Consider the following 19,434-nt stretch of genomic DNA (forward strand, 5'->3'; position numbering starts at 1 on the left):
CACACAATTAAAGCATCGAGTAATCTCCACCCAACTATAGTTACCCAACCAGATGCAACTACATTTAAAGTAGCTCTTTCTTCCGAATAACCCTTTCTGGCTTAAGCCCTCCCTTCACCACCTCCAGTTTAAGTTCCATTTGGAATATTTTGGAGGACCAAGAAACCAAGAACCAAGGGGCACGACCTGTTTAGCGTGACGTAGTCACATGGGGCGGAGCCAGCTTCGGGGGCGGAGCCAGCGTCGAGGGCGGAGCCAGCGTGGGGGGGGGGACACAGTGTTCAAAAGGGAACTGCAGATGCTGGAATATCGAAGGTACACAAAATTGCTGGGGAAACTCAGCGGGTGCAGCAGCATCTATGGAGCGAAGGAAATAGGCGACGTTTCGGGCCGAAACCCTTCAGACGTCTGAAGAAGGGTTTCGGCCCGAAACGTCGCCTATTTCCTTCGCTCCATAGATGCTGCTGCACCCGCTGAGTTTCCCCAGCAATTTTGTGTACCTGGGGGGGACACAGCTTCGGGGGCGGAGCCTGAGGCGTGGGGGCGGGGCACAGCTTCGGGGGCGGAGCCTGAGGCGTGGGGGCGGGGCACAGCTTCGGGGGCGGAGCCTGAGGCGTGGGGGCGGGGCACAGCTTCGGGGGCGGAGCGTGAGGCGTGGGGGGGGGAGCCGCACCTGCTGACTCGTGATGAGATACAAAGATCTTTTCGCGGAACTTTAATGAGAGAGGCCTGGGAGGCGTGACCGACATGTGATGACGCGTCTGGAGTAGCGTCATGCGCACTCGATGACGTACTTCTCCCCACCCCTAGTTACCGCCACTTCCGGCGGTGCGGTCGCGTTCCCCATAGCAACCGGTGACCAGAGGGAGTGAGCGCCTCCCTACCCCTCCCCGTCACCCACAAACTCTACCGTCACCTCCCTCACGCTCACCATCTCTCTCTCTCTCCTTTCCCCTCACTTCCCTCCCTGTCTCCCTTCTCTCCATGTTTTCCGTCCTCTCTCTCTCTCTCCCCACCACTTCCTTTCTCTCTTTCTCTATCTACCTTTCACACTCTCTCTCTCTCTCTCTCTCTATCCCCCCCCCCCCCCTCCCCTCCACTCGCTCCCCCTCTACCCTCTCTCTCTCCCCCTCTAACCCTCTCTCTCCCCCCCTTCCCCTCGCCACCAGGGACCAGCATGGACTCCAACTACCTGCGGGATGTGCTGGGCTCGGGGCTGGCGGAGGGGCTGGCGGAGGTGGCTGAGCGGCGGCCCCTGGACCCCATCGACTACCTGGCCCACTGGCTGTACAAGTACAATAACAACTTGGATATACAGAGACAGGTACACCACTCCCCCTCCTACTCCTACCGTCCTCCCTCCCTAGCCAACTCCCCCTTCCCCACCCCTTCCTTCCTCTCCCCTTGTTCCCCACCTTCCCCCAACTCCTCTCCCCCCAGTTACCCCCTCTCTAGTTGTACCCCGATCTCACCCCCCCCCCCCTCACTGAACTAACCCTGTGCTTCCCCCGTTCCAGGACAAGGAGGCAGAGGCTGAAATGGGCATGGAGATAGATGCCTACCTGAAGGAGCGGGTCATCCAGGAGCAGCTCGACGAGGAACTGGTGCAGATCGAACAGCTGTACGCGGCCAAGCTGGTAAGTGGCCTTTCCTTCCCCCTCCTTGATTAGTATGGGTGTCATGGGTTATGGGAAGAAGGCAGCAGAATGCAGTTAGGAGAGTGAGATAGATCAGCCATTATTGAATGGCAGAGTAGATGATGGGCCGAATAGCCTAATTCTGCTCCTATCACTTATGATCCTCCCTCGGCAGCCCCTCCCCTACACAGCCCTACCCCTCCATCTCCACCGCTCCCCACCAACCCGAGGATGGTGCCTGGATATACAATAATGTTGCCAGGACTCGAGGGCCACACCTCTCTTCCTTTCTCACTCTACTACCTTTTGGATCTAAGTCGGTTGGGCAGGTGGGCTGAGGAATGTTTGATGGAATACAGTGAAATGTGAGGTGTTGCATTTTGAGCAGTATAAGTTGCACGAGACCTACAGAGTGAATGGTTGGGCTCTGGGGCGTGTTGTAGAGCAGAGGGGTCTAGGAGTGCAGGTACATAGTTCCGTGTTAGTGCCTTCAAGGTAGATAGTGTATATTAAAAAAGGCTTTCAGCACATTGGCCTTCATCAGTCAGAGTATTTTGAAGTTGGAAGGTCACATTTCAGTTATATAAAGCATTGGTGAGTCCACATTTAGATCTTTGTCATCATGTTATAGGAAAGATATTGTCAAGCTGGAAAGGGTGCAGAGAAGATTTACGAGGATGTTGCCAGGATGCTGGCAACACAGGATGCTGGAGCGGGGGTGGGGAGCACAGGGTTAGTTCAGGGAGGGGAGTGGAAGGTGAGATTGGGGGACAACCAGAGAGGGGGTAACTAGAGGAGGTGGGGGGGGGGGGGGAGAGATGGCGTCAGTGAGGGAAGGGGGGGGGGGAGAGAGGTGGGGAACAAGGGGAGAGGAAGGAAGCGGTGGGGCAGGGGGAGTGGGCTAGGGAGGGAGGATGATGGGAGTAGGAGGGGGAGTGGTGCACCTGTCTGCATCTCCAGGTTGTCATTGTACTTGTACAAAATTCTGGAGTAACTCAGCAGGACAGGCAGCATCTCGAGAGAAAGAATGGGTGACGTTTAGTGTCGAGGACTTTCATCAGACTAATTGAGGTGTACTAAACCATGAGAGGAATAGATTGGGTAGACACAGAGTCTTTAACCTCTGGGGTAGGGAAATCTTGGTATTTATTCCTTGGAACTCAGAAGCATGAGTTTGAATAAGTTTTCAGTTTAGTTTATTGTCACAGTGAAAAGTTTTTTGTTGCGTGCTAACCAGTCAGCTGAAAGAGATACAGGATAAAGGGAATGTGAATGACGTGTAGTGCAAGATAAAGTCCAGTAAATTCTGATCAAAGATTGTCCAACTGCCTCCAATGAGGTAGATAGTAGCTCAGGACTGCTCTCTAGTTGTTGGTAGAATGGTTCAGTTGCCTTATGACGCGTGACCTTATAGAGGTGTACAAAATTGTGAAAGGAATAGGGCGGTGTCGATTTGTAGTCCTTATAATAACAGTGGCCTCACACCATGTCAGATGATATAGTTTACTTAAGAGTTCACTTGAAGACCAACTGAATGCAGCAGCTAACAAGCTAATGGGCATAACTACATATGCGTGACTCGTAGCATGAACCACTTAATCTACATCCCCCCTCTTAAAGAATCAATAACGATGTATACCCATAACTAAGCAAAGCAAATATCACCACCGATGACAGACTGGTGGAAAGTCAAACATAGTCCGGATACTTCACGACCGGCCTGCAAACACGACCAGCACGTGTTCGATAGAGGCCATCTCCATATAGACCATATAGTAGCAGAGCGCCAGAGGCCTAGGTTCCAGTTTATACGTTCTCCCTGTGGGACCGTGTGGGATTTCTCCGGGGGCTCTGATGTAGGATCACTGATTGTCAATAATATACTAAGTCCAGTAGTGGCGTTTTAAAACTTTTTATTCAAGCAAACGGTCGTACAGCATCAGAGCAAAGCCATAAAATATCTGCACACCTTAACTAAAAACTGAACACATCGTACCTAACAAAACAAAGAAACTATGGAACTCTTACTAAAGGACTGAAGACTGAACATGACGAGACACAGACGAGAGACATTGGACTAACACTTTTACGGAACAGATCACAGAAGACACTGCTGAAAAACAAGCTTCCTTATCCTCACTGAATGATTGATGACCTTTGAATACAGCTATCCAGGGTGAAAGCCGCAGGAGTTAAGCCCCTATGCCATGATGCGAGTTTACCCAAGAGCTTTCCTGAGTTTAAAAAAAAATCAAACTCGTGGTACTTCATCACAAGTATTTTTTTAACGCTTGGAAATTTTTCACAGTGTTGAAAGAACTTCATGAGTTACCGTGCTTCCCGAGTACCTGCCTTTAGCATTACGAGCCGCTAAGAGACATCCATGAGCTCCGACGTACCAGCTACGTACATTCTACGTACTTACCACGAGTTTGATTTTTTTTTTTAAACTTGGGAGAGCTTTTGTGTAAACTTGCATCGTGGGACAGGAGCTTTACATTGCTCTGTAGTCGGCTGACACCTTACTGAAGTTCCCAGAGACACAGCTTTTGCTTATCAGAAACACCATTCCTGGAAATGTCACTCCTTGTAATGTACAAGATCCCACATCCGATTTCTTCCCACACTCCAAAGATGTGGAGGTTTGTCGGATAATTGGTTTAGGTAAAAATTGTAAACTGTGTTGACCAGCGATCACCCCGTAGACTGGCACCATCCTACATACTAGGATGTGTGGATGAATTGTCAAAGGGTCATATAGTCATAGAGTCTTAATGTGTGGAAACAGCCCCTCAGCCCAAATCACCCACGCCAACGAACATGTCCCATCTACACTCTTCCCACCTGCCTGCGTTTGGCTCTGATCCATCTAAAGTTGTCCTAGATATGTGAAGAGAAAAAGATTAGTTAAAACAAATGTAGGTCCCTTGCAGTCAGAAACAGGTGAATTGATCATGGGGAACAAGGACATGGCAGACCAATTGAATAACTACTTTGGTTCTGTCTTCACTAACGAAGACATAAATAATCTGCCGGAAATAGCAGGGGACCAGGGGTCAGATGAGATGGAGGAACTGAGTGAAATCCAGGTTAGCCGGGAAGTGGTGTTAGGTAAATTGAATGGATTAAAGGCCGATAAATCCCCAGGGCCAGATAGGCTGCATCCCAGAGTACTTAAGGAAGTAGCCCCAGAAATAGTGGATGCATTAGTGATAATTTTTCAAAACTCTTTAGATTCTGGAGTAGTTCCTGAGGATTGGAGGGTAGCTAATGTAACCCCACTTTTTAAAAAGGGAGGGAGAGAGAAAACGGGGAATTACAGACCAGTTAGTCTAACGTCGGTAGTGGGGAAACTGCTAGAATCAGTTATTAAAGATGGGATAGCAGCACATTTGGAAAGTGGTGAAATCATTGAACAAAGTCAGCATGGATTTATGAAAGGTAAATCATGTCTGACGAATCTTATAGAATTTTTCGAGGATGTAACTAGTAGAGTGGATAAGGGAGAACCGGTGGATGTGTTATATCTGGACTTTCAGACGGCTTTCGACAAGGTCCCACATAAGAGATTAGTATACAAACTTAAAGCACATGGTATTGGGGGTTCAGTATTGATGTGGATAGAGAACTGTCTGGCAGACAGGAAGCAAAGAGTAGGAGTAAACGGGTCCTTTTCACAATGGCAGGCAGTGACTAGTGAGGTACCGCAAGGCTCAGTGCTGGGACCACAGCTATTTACGATATATATTAATGATTTGGACGAGGGAATTGAAAGCAACATCTCCAAGTTTGCGGATGACACGAAGCTGGGGGGCAGTGTTAGCTGTGAGGAGGATGCTAGGAGGCTGCAAGGTGAATTGGATAGGCTAGGTGAGTGCAAATGCATGGCAGATGCAGTATAATGTGGATAAATGTGAGGTTATCCACTATGGTGGCAAAAACAGGAAAGTAGACTATTATCTGAATGGTGGCCGATTAGGAAAGAGGGAGATGCAACGAGTCCTGGGTGTCATGGTACACCAGTCATTAAAAGTAGGCATGCAGGTGCAGCAGGCAGTGAAGAAGGCGAATGGTATGTTAGCATTCATAGCAAAAGGATTTCAGTATAGAAGCATTCTACTGCAGTTGTACAGGGTCTTGGTGAGACCACACCTGGAGCATTGCGTACAGTTTTGGTCTCCTAATCCGAGGAAAGACATTCTTGCCATAGAGGGAGTACAGAGAAGGTTCACCAGACTGATTCCTGGGATGTCAGGACTTTCATATGAAGAAAGACTGGATAGACTCGGTTTGTACTCGCTAGAATTTAGAAGATTGAGGGGGGATCTTATAGAAACTTACAAAATTCTTAAGGGGTTGGACAGGCTAGATGCAGGAAGATTGTTTCCGATGTTGGGGAAGTCCAGAACAAGGGGTCACAGTTTAAGGATAAGGGGGAAATCTTTTAGGACCGAGATGAGGAAAACATTTTTCACACAGAGAGTGGTGAATCTCTGGAATTCTCTGCCACAGAAGGTAGTTGAGGCCAGTTCGTTGGCTATATTTAAGAGGGAGTTAGATGTGGCCCTTGTGGCTAAAGGGATCAGGGGGTATGGAGAGAAGGCAGGTACAGGATACTGAATTGGATGATCAGCCATGATCATATTGAATGGCGGTGCAGGCTCGAAGGGCCGAATGGCCTACTCCTGCACCTATTTTCTATGTTTCTATGTTACTACCCATGCACCAGGTCCTGAAAGAAGAATTTAGGGAGTTAGGAGGAGTGTTAAGGAGAAGGACCGCAAAGGTAACAATCTCGGGATTACTGCCTGTGCCATGCGACAATGAGAGTAGGAATGGAGCGAGGTGGAGGATAAATGCGTGGCTGAAGGACTGGTGCAGAGGGCAATGATTCAAGTTTCTGGATCATTGGGACCTCTTTTGTGGAAGGTGGGACCTGTACAGAAAGGATGGGTTGCATTTGAACCCGAGGGGGACCAATATCCTGGCAGGGATATTTGCGAAGGCTACTGGGGAGACTTTAAACTAGAACGGTTGGGGGGAGGGACTCAAATAGAGAAATCTAGTAGACAGTGTGTGAGGCAGGAGGCAGAGGAGGGAAGCACTCAGACCCAACATGTAGGGGGAAAGAAGAAAACAATATTAAACAGAGAATAAGAGGGGGTGGGGTTCTTAAATGTGTGAGCAGAGAGACAGAGGGGTGTAAAATGGGGGTAGACGCAACAGGTAGCAAGTTGAAAAGTAAAAGTGGCAGGCAGACAAATCCAGGCAAAAATCAAAAAGGGCCAGTTTTCAATATAATTGGATAAGGGACTTGATAAAGTGCAGATCCGTTGGATCTGTCCCCCTAACATGCGGTTGTGGGGGGGGGGGGAAAGCGGCATGCAGCATCACACACACTAACTACCCCCCCGCACTCACGCTAATTACCCCCCTTGATATTATATTAATATTATTAATTTGCTCCTTTTACCCCATAACCTCCCTATCTACTGACACATAGCCCCCAACTTGCAGTCACATCTAGAGAGAGGGGGGGGGGTGGTAGAGAGTGAGGGCAGAGAGAGAAGGGGCAGAGACAGAGAGAGAGGGGAGGTGAGAGAGAGGGTGAGAGTGAGTGGGAGAGAGAGGGGCGCTGAGAGGGGGGTGAGGGGAGAGGTGGGGAGCAGGGAGGGGGTGGGAGGGTGGAGGGAAGGGGGTAGGGGATGGGGGTTTAGGGGAGGGATGGCGGGGAGGGGATGGAGGGGAGGAGGGGGAGAAAAAGAGGGGAGAGAGGGGGGAGAGGAGAGGAGAGGGGGAGAGGAGAGGGGGAGAGGAGAGGAGAGAGGATTAGGGGCGAGAGGAGAAGGAGGTGGTAGTAGAGGAGAGGCGGGGGAGAGGGAGAAGGGGGGAGAAGGAGAGGGGAGAGAGGAGAGGGGGAGAGGAAAGGAGAGAGGAGAGGGGGGATGATGAGGGGGGTCGAGGAGAGTTGGAGAGGAGGGGGGGAGGAGAGAGTGGGGAGGGGAGAGGGGGGGAGAGGAGTAGGAGAGGAGAGGGGGGAGGAGACGGGTGAGAGGAGAGCGGTAGGGAGAGGAGAGGGGGAAGAGGAGGGGGATGGGGAGAGAGGAGAGGGGAGAGAGGAGATGGGAGAGGAGGGGGGGGGGAGAGGCGAGGGGGGTGGGGAGAGAGGAGAGGGGAGAGAAGAGAGGGGGGGAGAGGAGCGGGGGAGAGAGGAGAGGGGGGCAAGAGGAGAGGGGGAGAGGAGAGGGGGGTAGTGGAGAGATGGGGAAGAGAGGAGAGGGGGGAGAGGAGAGGTGGGGAGAGTAGAGGGGGGAGAGGAGAGGGGGTAAGAGGAAAGGAGAGGGGGGGAGAGAGGGAGGAGAGAGGAAAGAGGGGGGAGAGAGGGGGGAGAGAGGGAGGAGAGAGGAAAGGGGGGGAGAGGAGAGGAGGGGAGAGAGGAGAGGGGGGAGAGAGGAGAGGGGGAGAGAGAGGAGGGGGGGGGGAGAGGGGGAGGGGTGGGAGGGAGAGGTGGGGAGAGAGAGGAGGGGAGAGAGAGAGAGGAATAGGGGGGAGAAAGGGAGTGAGAGAGAGGGAGAGTGAAGAGAGAAAGAGAGAGGGACAGGGAGAGAGAGAGGCGTGGAGAGGAGAGGGGGAGGAGAGTGGAGTGGGTAGAGAGTAGAGGTGAGATAGGAGGGGGAAGGGAGGAGAGGGGGAGAGGGGAGAAAGGAGGGGGGAGTGAGGAGAGAGGGGGGAGAGGAGAGGGGGGAGGGAGGAGAGGAGAGTGGGGAAGTGGAGAGATGGGGGAAGAGAGGAGAGGGGGGGGAGAGGAGAGGTGGAGAGAGAGGAGAGGGGGGAGAGGAGGGGAGAGATGAGAGGAGAGGGGGGGGGAGAGAGGAGGGGGGGAGAGAGGAGAGGGGGGAGATAGAGGAGAGGGTGGAGAGAGAGGAGAGGGGGGAGAGGGTGGGGGGTGGGAGGGAGAGGTGGGGAGAGAGAGGAGGGGAGAGAGACAGGGGGGAGAGTGAGAGAGAGAAAGAGAGAGAGGTGGGGAGAGACAGGAGGGGAGAGAGAGAGAGAGAGAGAATGCCTTTTTATTTCAACCCAAACCCCCCAAACAACTGTTTGCAGGCAGTGCTTTTTTCCTTCAAACTAACCATAACCATATTTTCATTTTCAAACCAAATTAAGGGTACTTACTCACAGCTGTGTAGACATTTGTTCAGTCATTCAGAGCTCAGACTCCATCTTGTAGAGACTGATTGGGACATACCACTTCCTGGTTTTATAGTCCCTCCCCCCTCCCACCAGCAGGAGCAGCAGAGAGAATGGGGAATTTTGTAAAAACATTAATATCTCTGTCATTTTTCATCGACGGGAAAAATCCTCGGCACACATATGGCGGAGGGGGGCTCTGAGCAAGGTGGCCAAAAATGACGGCCGTAGGTGGCGGCGTTCTCTCGGAAATCGCAGCACAGATGGGCAAAACCGGTCAAGATCAGACTTTAAGTAATATAGAAGACTTTTAGTAATATAGATAGATAAGAGCGTTGTAAAAACAAGCCTGAAGGCTTTGTGTCTCAATGCAAGGAGCATTCGTAATAATGTGGATGAGTTGAATGTGCACATAGCTATTAATGACTATGATATAGTTGTGATCACGGAGACATGGCTCCAGGGTGACCAAGCCTGGGAGCTGAACATCCAGGGATATTCAATATTCAGGAGGGATAGACAGAAAAGAAAAGGAGGTGGGGTAGCGTTGCTGATTAGAGAGGAGATTAACGGAATGGAAAGGAAGGACATTAGCTTGGAGGATGTGGAATCGATATGGGTAGAGCTGCGAAACACTAAGGGACAGAAAACGCTAGTGGGAGTTGTGTACAGGCCACCTAACAGTAGTAGTGAAGTTGGGGATGGCATCAAACAGGAAATTAGAAATGCGTGCAACAAAGGTAAAACAGTTATAATGGGTGACTTCAATCTACATATAGATTGGGTGAATCAAATTGGCAGGAGTGCTGAGGAAGAGGATTTCTTGGAATGTATGCGGGATAGTTTTCTAAACCAACATGTAGAAGAACCAACGAGAGAGCAGGCTATTCTAGACTGGGTATTGAGTAATGAGGAAGGGTTAGTTAGCTGTCTTGTTGTGCGTGCCCCCTTGGGCAAGAGTGACCATAATATAGTTGAGTTCTTCATTAGGATGGAGAGTGACATTGTTAATTCAGAAACAATGGTTCTGAACTTAAAGAAAGGTAACTTTGAGGGTATGAGACGTGAATTGGCCAAGATAGACTGGCAATTCATTCTTAAAGGGTTGACGGTAGATATGCAATGGAAGGCATTTAAAGACTGCATGGATGAACTACAACAATTGTTCATCCCAGTTTGGCAAAGGAATAAATCAGGGAAGGTAGTGCATCTGTGGATAACAAGAGAAATCAGGGATAGTATCAAAACAAAAGATGAAGCGTACAAATTAGCCAGAAATGGCCTGTACACAATTCCCACTAGCGTTTTCTGCCCCTTAGTGTTTCTTACCCCTTATACAATTATGTTGAAAAGTACAAACAGGACGGTCTGCACCTGGGCTGGAATGGAACCAATGTCCTTGAGGGAGTGTTTGCTAGTGCTGTCCGGGAGGATTTAAACTAATGTGGCAGGGGGATGGGAGCATGAGCAGAGAGACAGAGCGGTGTAAAATGAGGGTTGAAGCAATAGGTAGCAAAGTGTAATGTAAAAGTGGCAGGCAGACAAATCCAGGGCAAAAATCACAAAGGGCCACTTTTCAACATAATTGTATTAGGGGTACGAGTGTTGTAAAAACAAGCCTGATGGCGCTGTGTCTCAATGCAAGGAGCATTCATAATAAGGTGGATGAGTTGAATGTGCAGATAGCTATTAATGATTATGATATAGTTGGGATCACGGAGACAGTAGGCTTGTACTTACTGGAGTTTAGAAGATTGAGGGGTGATCTTATAGAAACTTACAAAATTCTTAAGGGGTTGGACAGGCTAGATGCAAGAAAATTGTTCCCGATGTTGCGGAAGTCCAGAACAAGTGGTCACCGTTTAAGGATAGGGGGAAAGTCTTTTAGGACCGAGATGATTAAAAGAAAATTCACACAGAGAGTGGTGAATCTGTGGAATTCTCTGCCACAGAAAGTAATTGAGGCCAGTTCATTGGCTATATTTAAGATCGAGTTAGATGTGGCCCATGTGGCTAAAGGGATCAGGGGGTATGGAGAGAAGGCAGGTACAGGATACTGAGTTGGATGTCGGATATTGAATGTCGGTGCAAGCTCGAAGGGACGAATGGCCTACTCCTATTTTCTATGTTTCTATGTATTCGCTTTCCCCCTCGCACCACTCGCAATTGGCCCTGACCTTACTCTGTTGTCCCTTCTCGAGCTTTCCTTCCTATTAATTCGACAAACTTTTGTAATTTTTCCTCCAGTCATTTCCTCCTCAACGCCATCTTTATTCTCCCAATTTGTCAATCCCTCCTCCCCCACTATTTAGTTTAAACCCACACGTGTAGCCCTAGCAAACCTGCCTGCCAGAATGTCGGTCCCCCTCCGGTTAAGGTGTAATCCATCCCTTTTGTACAGGTCACCCCTACCCCAGAAGAGATCCCAGTGGTCGATAAATCTCAATCCTTGCTCCCTGCTCCAGCCCCTCAGCCACACATTCAGATCCCCTATCTCCCTGTTCCTGTCCTCACTAGCACTACCACTGCTGCACCACCATTAAAAATACCTATCGCTCTATCCCTCACCCTCACTTCGGTAAATCCGACCATACTGCTTCTTCCAGGATTGTTTGGAGTCTGTAGACTGGGCAATGTTCAGGGACTCGGGAATGGAACTGATCGAATACGCCACAGTCGTTACAAACTTCATAAAGAAATGCGTGGAGGACTGCATCCCTACAAAAACCTTCCGAGTGTTTCCCAATCAGAAGTCTTGGATGAACTTTGAGATCCGCACTCTTCTGATGATACAGTGGTCTACAAGAAGTCCAGATACAACCTTGGTAAGGCCATCTAAAAGGCCAAAAGTGACTTCTACTCCAAACTGGAGGTTGAGACAGATGTTCCGCAGTTGTGGCGGGGCCTGAATGCAATCAGGAGGTGAAATCAGGAGGCAGCTCGAATGTCAGTGAAACATCACTCCCTGACGAGCTCAATACGTTTTACGCACGCTTTGATAGGGAGAATACTGATGTGCCTTCCCGAGCCCCCATTCGCTGTGATGGTATTTCAGTCACAATCACAGAGGCTGACTTCAGGAAATCCTTCAGAGGGGTGAACCCTCGAAAAGCACCTGGACCTGATGGTATATCCAGTCGTGTTCTAAAAACCTGTGTAGACCAACTGGCTGGAGTTTTTACGGACATTTTCAACCTCTCACTTCTGAGGTCTGAGGTTCCCACCTGCTTTAAAAGGGCATCAATTATACCAGTGCCAAAGAAGAGCAAGGTGACGTGCCTCAATGACTATCGACCAGTGCCACTAACGCCGGTGGTGATGAAGTGGTTTGTGAGGTTGATCATGGCACAAATCAACTCCTACCTCGACAAAAACCTGGACCCACTGCAGTTTGCTTACCGCCACAACAGATCAACGGTGGATGCGATCTCGCTGGCTCTCCACTCCGCTCTGGACCAATTGGACAACAAAAACTCATATGTCAGGCTGTTATTCATTGATTACACCTTGGCATTTAATACAAACATCCCCTCCAAGCTGGTTACCAAACTCGCAGAACTGGGTCTCTGCGCATCCCTCTGCAATTGGATCCTCGACTTCCTCATTCACAGACCACAGTCTGTTCGTATTGGTGGAAATGTGTCAGCCTCGATAACAATCAGCACGGGAGCACCTCAAGGCTGCGTGCTCAGCCCCCTGCTGTACTCACTCTATACTCATGACTGTGTAGCCAGTCATAGTGCGAACACCATCATCAAGTTCGCTGACGACACCACTGTTGTGGGATGTATCACTGATGGGGACGAGTCAGAGTATAGAAGAGAGATCGACCGACTGATCAAATCGTGCCACCTTGCCCTCAACACCAGCAAAACCATGGAACTGATTGTGGACTTTGGAAGTTGTAGGATGGGGACCCACAGTCCTGTTTATATCAACCGGTCGATGGTGGAAAAGTTCAAGAGCTTCAAATTCCTGGGTGTTCTTGGTTCTTGGTTCTTGGGTGTGCACATCTCTGAAGATCTTTCCTGGTCCAAGAACACTGATGCAATTATAAAGAAAGCACATCAGCGCCTCTACTTCCTGAGAAGATTACGGAGAGTCGGAATGTCAAGGAGGACTCTCTCTAACTTCTACAGGTGCACAGTAGAGAGCATGCTGACCGGTTGCCTCGTGGCTTGGTTCGGCAACTTGAGTGTCCAGGAGCGGAAAAGACTGCAAAACGTAATAAACGCTGCCCAGTCCATCATCGGCTCTGACCTCCCTACCATCGAGGGGATCTATCACAGTCTCTGCAAAAAGGCTGGCAGCATCATCAAGGACCCACACCATCCTGGCCACACACTCAGGTAGGTACAGGAGCCTGAAGACTGCAACGTCCAGGTTCAGAAATAGCTGCATCCCCACAGCCATCAGGCTATTAAACGCATCTCATACAAAACTCTGAACATTAATAGCCCATTATCTGTTTATTTGCACTTGATCTGTTTATTTATTCATGTGTGTATCTATATTACTAAAATACTGATCTTAACCATTTTTTCTGTTTCATGATTTTTGAAAAAAAGCTGGCACTTACGGCTGTGATTTTTGGCCATCTTACTCAGTCCCCCTATGCTGCTTAGGACAAGAGTATTTTTCCCATTGATTAAAAATTAAAGCGTTATTAATGTTTTAAAAATGTTGGGATTATCTCTGCTGCCCCTGCTCGTGGGAGGGGGCGGGACTATAAAACCCGGAAGTGTTGTGCCTCAGTCAGTCTCTGCAAGATGGAGGAAACTAGAGGGTCATGTCTCACTGAGCTGTGAATAACACTGAACACATGTCTACTCAACTGTGAGTGCCCTTAATGTGGTTTGAAAATAAAAATGTGGTTGCTTTGAAAGGTTGCATTCCAAATGGTGGTTGGTGGTGGTTGCTATGAAATGCTGCACTACAAATGGTGGTTGGTGGTGGGTGTTTTGAAATGCTGAGGTGTTTCGACCAGGGCACTGGAGGCACCCCATCCAACTCATGAACCGGTATTGGACATTTGGCAACCCGACTCAGAATTAAAGGACGTTCCTACAGGAAACAGATGAGGAGGAATTTCATCAGTCAGACGGTGGTGAACCTGTGGAATTCATTGCCACAGACGGCTTTGAAGTAATGGACATATTAAGGCAGTGATAGACAGATTCCCCCCCACCCCCACAACACCTCCCTCGGGTAATACCCTCTAGTCTTAGACATTTCCACCCTGGGGAAAAGGTTCCATGCTATCCTGGAATTGTGCCTGGAAGGTCATGTTTGACTAATTTTCTTGAATTATTTGAAGAGGTTACTAGGGAAATTCATGAGGGTAAAGCAGTGGATGTTGTCTAGATGGACTTCAGTAAGGCCTTTGACAAGGTTTCACATGGAAAGTTGGTTAAGAAGGTTCAATTGTTGGGTACTAATGGAGGAGTAGCAAGATGGATTCAACAGTGGCTGAATGGGAGATACCAGAGAGTAATGGTGGATAACTGTTTGTCAGGTTGGAGGCCGGTGACTAGTGGGGTGCCACAGGGATCTGTGTTGTTTGTCATGTACATCAATGATCTGAATGATGGTGTAGTAAATTGGATTAGTAAGTATGCAGATGATAATAAGATAGGTGGTGTTGTGGATAATGAAGTAGAAAGTCTACAGAGAGATTTAGGCCATTTGGAAGAGGGGGCTGATAGATGACAGATGGATTTTAATGCTGATAATTGTGAGGAGCTACATCTTGGCAGGACAAATCAAAATAGGATGTACATGGTAAATGGTAGCAAATTGAGGAATGTAGATGAACAGAGGGATCTCAGGATAACTGTGCATAGTTCCCTGAAGGTGGAATCTCATGTACTGTAGATAGGGTGGTAAAGAAAGCTTTTGGTGTGCTGGCCTTTATAAATCAGAGCATTGAGTATAGAAGTTGGGATGTAATGTTAAAATTGTACAAGGCATTGGTGAGGCCAATTCTGGAGTATGGGGTACAATTTTGCTTGCCAAATTATGGGAAAGAAGTCAACAAAATAGAGAGAGTGCAGAGGAGATTTACTAGAATGTTGCCTGGGTTTCAACACCTAAACTAGAGAGAAAGGTTGAACAAGATAGGTATTTATTCTTTGGAGCACAGAAGGTGAAGGGGGGACTTGATAGAGGTCTTAAAAATTATGAGAGGGGTAGACAGAGTTGACGTGGATAAGCTTTTTCCATTGAGAGTAGGGAAGATTCAAACAAGAGGACATGATTTGAGAATTAAGGGACAAAAGTTTAGGGGTAACATGAGGGGGAACTTCTTTACACAGAGAGTGGTAGCTGTGTGGAATGAGCTTCCAGTGGAAGCGTTGGAATTTAAAAATAAATTGGATAGGTATATGGATGTGAAAGGAATGGAGGGTTAAGGTTTGAGGGCAGGTAATAATAATAATAATTATAAATTTTATTTAATGGGTGCCTTTCAGACATCTCAAGGACACCTTACATAGTAATTGGAATAACATATAATTGGAATATAACAAGTAATAAAGACATCACAGAGACACAAATTAAAAACAGAATTCAATCCAAAAACAGAAAATCAAAAACACAGTGTGAAGAGAGAGCAGCGGCAGCCAAAGCGCGCCAGCGTCCACTCTCTCTTCACGGCAGCCATCTTGGACACAGACCTACAGGACTACAATTAGACAAAAAAAATCATCCCCCCACAGTGGATAGCACAGTGGAGAAGGCACAAAGTCCAGTCCCCACCCCATGTTGACCCCCAAAGTCAGGCCTATTGAGGCCACCGCAATTGCCTCTACGGAGGCCCGATGTCCCTGGCTGTTCTCACCGGGTGGTCTTGCGTCGGGAGAGTCCTTTCGGCGGCTGGGCCACCTGGAATGGCCGCTTCCTGGTTGGAGCCCGCGGCTGCCGAAGCCGACAAGGCCGCGCCGGTTTGGAGCTCCCAGGCTCCCGATGAAAAAGTCGGCGCCGCCTCTCCGCACCGCCGCCGCTCCGCACTGCCGCCTCGCCGCTCCGCAGACCCGCAGCCCGGAGATGTTGCTCTCGGCGGTCCAGCGCGGCGACCCAGGCAAGGCGTCGCCCGCTCCGCTCCGCGATGGCGCTTCAACGCTGTGCCGAGGCCGAGGTGCTGGGCGGTCCCCGCCAGGAAACGGCGCTCCAAGCCCGATGGTAGGCCACGAGGACGGGTCGACGGGCAGCCACACCGACCAGGTAGGGACCTAGAAATAACGTTTACACCTACCCCCCACATTAAAAAGACCATATCCCCTACAAACAAAAACAGGACTCACTAAAAACTATTAAAAAAACAAATTTAAAACGGACGGCTGCTGGCTAGCAGCCGTTCACCAAGATGGCTCCTCCTCCTCCTCGTTAGATGGGACTAGGTGAGAGTAAGTGTTCGGCACGGACTAGAAGGGCCGAGATGGCCTGTTTCCATGCAGTAATTGTTATATGGTTATATCCTGTGTTGGACTCTGCTGTACCATGCTGTGATGTACTGTGCTGATCTGTGCTGTGTTAAGCTGTACAGTATTGTACAGCGCTGATTGTGTAGTCCTTACTATAGAATTGTACAGCTTTGGAATGGGACAATATTTGTGCTGAAACATAGAAACATAGAAAATAGGTGCAGGAGGAGGCCATTTGGCCCTTCGAGCCAGCGGCGCCATTCATTGTCTTTAATTTGTGTACTGGTGATGTCTTTATCATTTATTTTACTCCTATTATATGTTTTTTAACTCTTGTTAAATTTTGTAAGGTGTCCTTGAGACTTTTGAAAGGCGCCCACAAATAAAATGTATTATTATTATTATTATTATTGTGATCATGGCTGATCGTCCCTTATCAATAACCCGTGCCTGCCTTCTCCCCCTATCCCTTGACTCCACTAGTCCCTCGAGCTCTATCTAACTCTCTCTTACATCCATCCAATGACTTGGCCTCAACTGCCCTCTGTGGATTCACAACCCTCGGGGTGAAAAAGTTTTTTCTCACCGCAGTCTTAAATGACCTACCCTTTATTCTAAGACTGTGGCCCCTGGTTCTGGACTCGCCCAACATTGGGAACATTTTTCCTGCATCTAGCTTGTCCAGTCCTTTATAATTGTATATGTTTCTATAAGATACCCCCTCATCCTTCTAAACTCCAGTGAATACAAGCCTAGTCTTTTCAATCTCCCTCATATGACAATCCCACCATCTCAGGAACCAATCTCGTGAGCCGATGCTGCACTGCCTCAATCACAAGGATGTCCTTCCTCAAATTAGGAGACCAAAACTGTACACAATATTCCTGATGTGGTCTCACCAGAGCCCTATACAACTGCAGAAGAACCTCTTTACTCCTATACTGAAATCCTCTTGTTCTGAAGGCCAACCTTCCATTAGCTTTCTTCACTGCCTGCTGTACCTGCACGCCAACTTTCAGTGACCGGTTTACAAGGACGCCCAGGTCTCGCTGCACCTCCCCCTTACCTAACATAACCCCGTTGAGATAATAATCTGCCCGCTTGTTTTTGCCGCCAAAGTGGATAACCTCACATTTATCTATATTATACTGCATCTCCTAAGCATCTGCCCACTCACTCAACCTGTCCAGTTCACCCTGCAACCTCCTAACATCCTCTTCACTGTTCACACTGCCACCCAGCTTTGTGTCATCCACAAACTTGCTAGTGTTGCTCCTAATTACCTCTTCCAAATCTTTCATTATTAATACATATTAATATATATGGTAAACAGTTGCGGCCCCAACACCGAGCTATGCAGCACTCCACTCGCCACTGCCTGCCATTCTGAAAAGGACCCGTTCACTCCTACTCTTTGCTTCCGGTCTGCCATCCAATTTGCTATCCATGTCAACACCCTACCCCCAATACCATGTGCTCTAATTTTAGTCACCAGTCTCCCGTGCAGGACCTTATCAAAGGCTTTCTGAAAGTCCAGATGCACTACAGCCACCGGCACCCCTTCATCCATTTTACTTGTCACATCCTCAAAAAATTCCAGAAGATTAGTCAAGCATGATTTCTCTTTCATAAATCCATGTTGACTTGGACTAATCCTTTTACTGCTATCCAAATACCCCATTATTACCTCTTTAATAATTGACTCCAGCATCTTTCCCACCACCGAAGTCAGGCTAACTGGTCTGTAATTCCCGTTTTCTCTCTCGCTCCTTTCTTGAAAAGTGAGATAACATTAGCTATCCTCCAATCCACAGGAACTGATCCTGAATATATTGAACATTGGAAAATGATCACCAATGCGTCCACTATTTCTAAAGCCACCTCCCTGAGGACCCTGGTATTCAGACCATCAGGCCCAGGGGATTTATCATCCTTTAGTCCCATTAGCCTACCCAATACTATTTCTTGCCTAATGAAAATTTCTTTCAGTTCCTCTACACCCTTAGATCCTCTGTCCTCCAGTACATCTGGGAGATTGTTTGTGTCTTCCTTAGTGAAGACAGATCCGAAGTACCTATTCAACTCTTCTGCCATTTCCTTGTTGCCCATAATAATTTCATCCGTGTCTGCTTTCAAGGGACCCACATTTGACTTTGCTACTCTTTTTCCCTTAACATATCTAAAGAAGCTTTTACTGTCTTTCTTTATGTTCCTGGCCAGCTTCACTTCGTACTTTATCTTTTCAGCCCGTATTGCCCGTTTTGTTTCCTTCTGTTGTCCTATGAAAGTTTCCCAATCCTCTGGCATCCGGCTACTCTTTGCTGTGTTATACATCTTTTCTTTTAGTTTTATTCTATCCCTAACTTCTCTTGTCAGCCACGGTTGCCTCCTACTCCCCTTAGAATCTTTCTTCCTTTTTGGAATGAAATGATCCTGCTTCTTCCGGATTATGCCCAGAAATTCCTGCCATTGCTGTTCCACCTTCATTCCTGCTAGGATCCCTTTCCAGTCTACATTGGCCAGCTCCCCTCTCATGCCTTCATAGTCCCCTTTGTTCAACTGCATCGCTGACACTTCCAGTTTAACCTTCTCCTTCTCAAACTGCAGATTAAAACTAATCATATTATGATCACTACCTCCAAGCGGTTCCTTTACCTCGAGTTCTCTTATATCTGCTTCATTGGACAACACTAAATCCAGAATTGCCTTTTCTCTGGTCGGCTCCATTACACGCTGCTCTTAAGAATCCATCTCGGAGGCATTCTACAAACTCTCTTTCTTGGGGTCCTGAACCAACCTGATTTTCCCAGTCTACCTGCATATTGAAATCCCCCATCACCACAGTGGCATTACCTTTGTTACATGCCAGTTTTAACTCCTGCTGCAACTCACACCCTACATCCAGGCTACTATTTGGGGGTCTGTAGATAACACCAATTAGTGTCTTCTTGCCTTTACAATTCCTCAACTCAATCCACAGTGACTCTACCTCGTCCGTCCCAATGTCTTCCCTCGCAAGGGACTGAATTCCATCCCTCACCAGAAGAGCTACCCCCCCTCCTCTGCCCACCTGCCTGTCCTTTCTATAGGATGTATAATCCTGAATATTAAGTTCCTAGGCCCGATGCTCCTGCAGCCACATCTCAGTAATCCCCACAATGTCATATCTACCAACCTCTAACTGAGCC

General features: G+C 48.3%; 1 protein-coding gene across 3 annotated transcripts in view; it reads left to right on the forward strand.

The window, feature by feature from the left end:
- The first annotated feature begins 756 nt into the window (after positions 1-756).
- Positions 757-19,434, forward strand: part of LOC116988698 (DPY30 domain-containing protein 2-like) — a 195,327-nt gene continuing 176,649 nt past the window's right edge. The window contains exons 1-3 of one of the 3 annotated variants that reach the window (XM_033045544.1): positions 757-872; positions 1,170-1,324; positions 1,518-1,637. In XM_033045544.1, coding sequence (XP_032901435.1) covers positions 1,178-1,324; positions 1,518-1,637 — 267 coding nt within the window. In that variant the 5' untranslated portion in view covers positions 757-872; positions 1,170-1,177. The remainder of the gene's footprint in view (positions 873-1,169; positions 1,325-1,517; positions 1,638-19,434) is intronic. The other 2 variants (XM_033045543.1, XM_033045545.1) reach the window with 2 other exon arrangements.

The sequence above is a fragment of the Amblyraja radiata genome, chromosome 28, assembly GCF_010909765.2.
Source record: "Amblyraja radiata isolate CabotCenter1 chromosome 28, sAmbRad1.1.pri, whole genome shotgun sequence".
NCBI lineage: Eukaryota > Metazoa > Chordata > Chondrichthyes > Rajiformes > Rajidae > Amblyraja > Amblyraja radiata.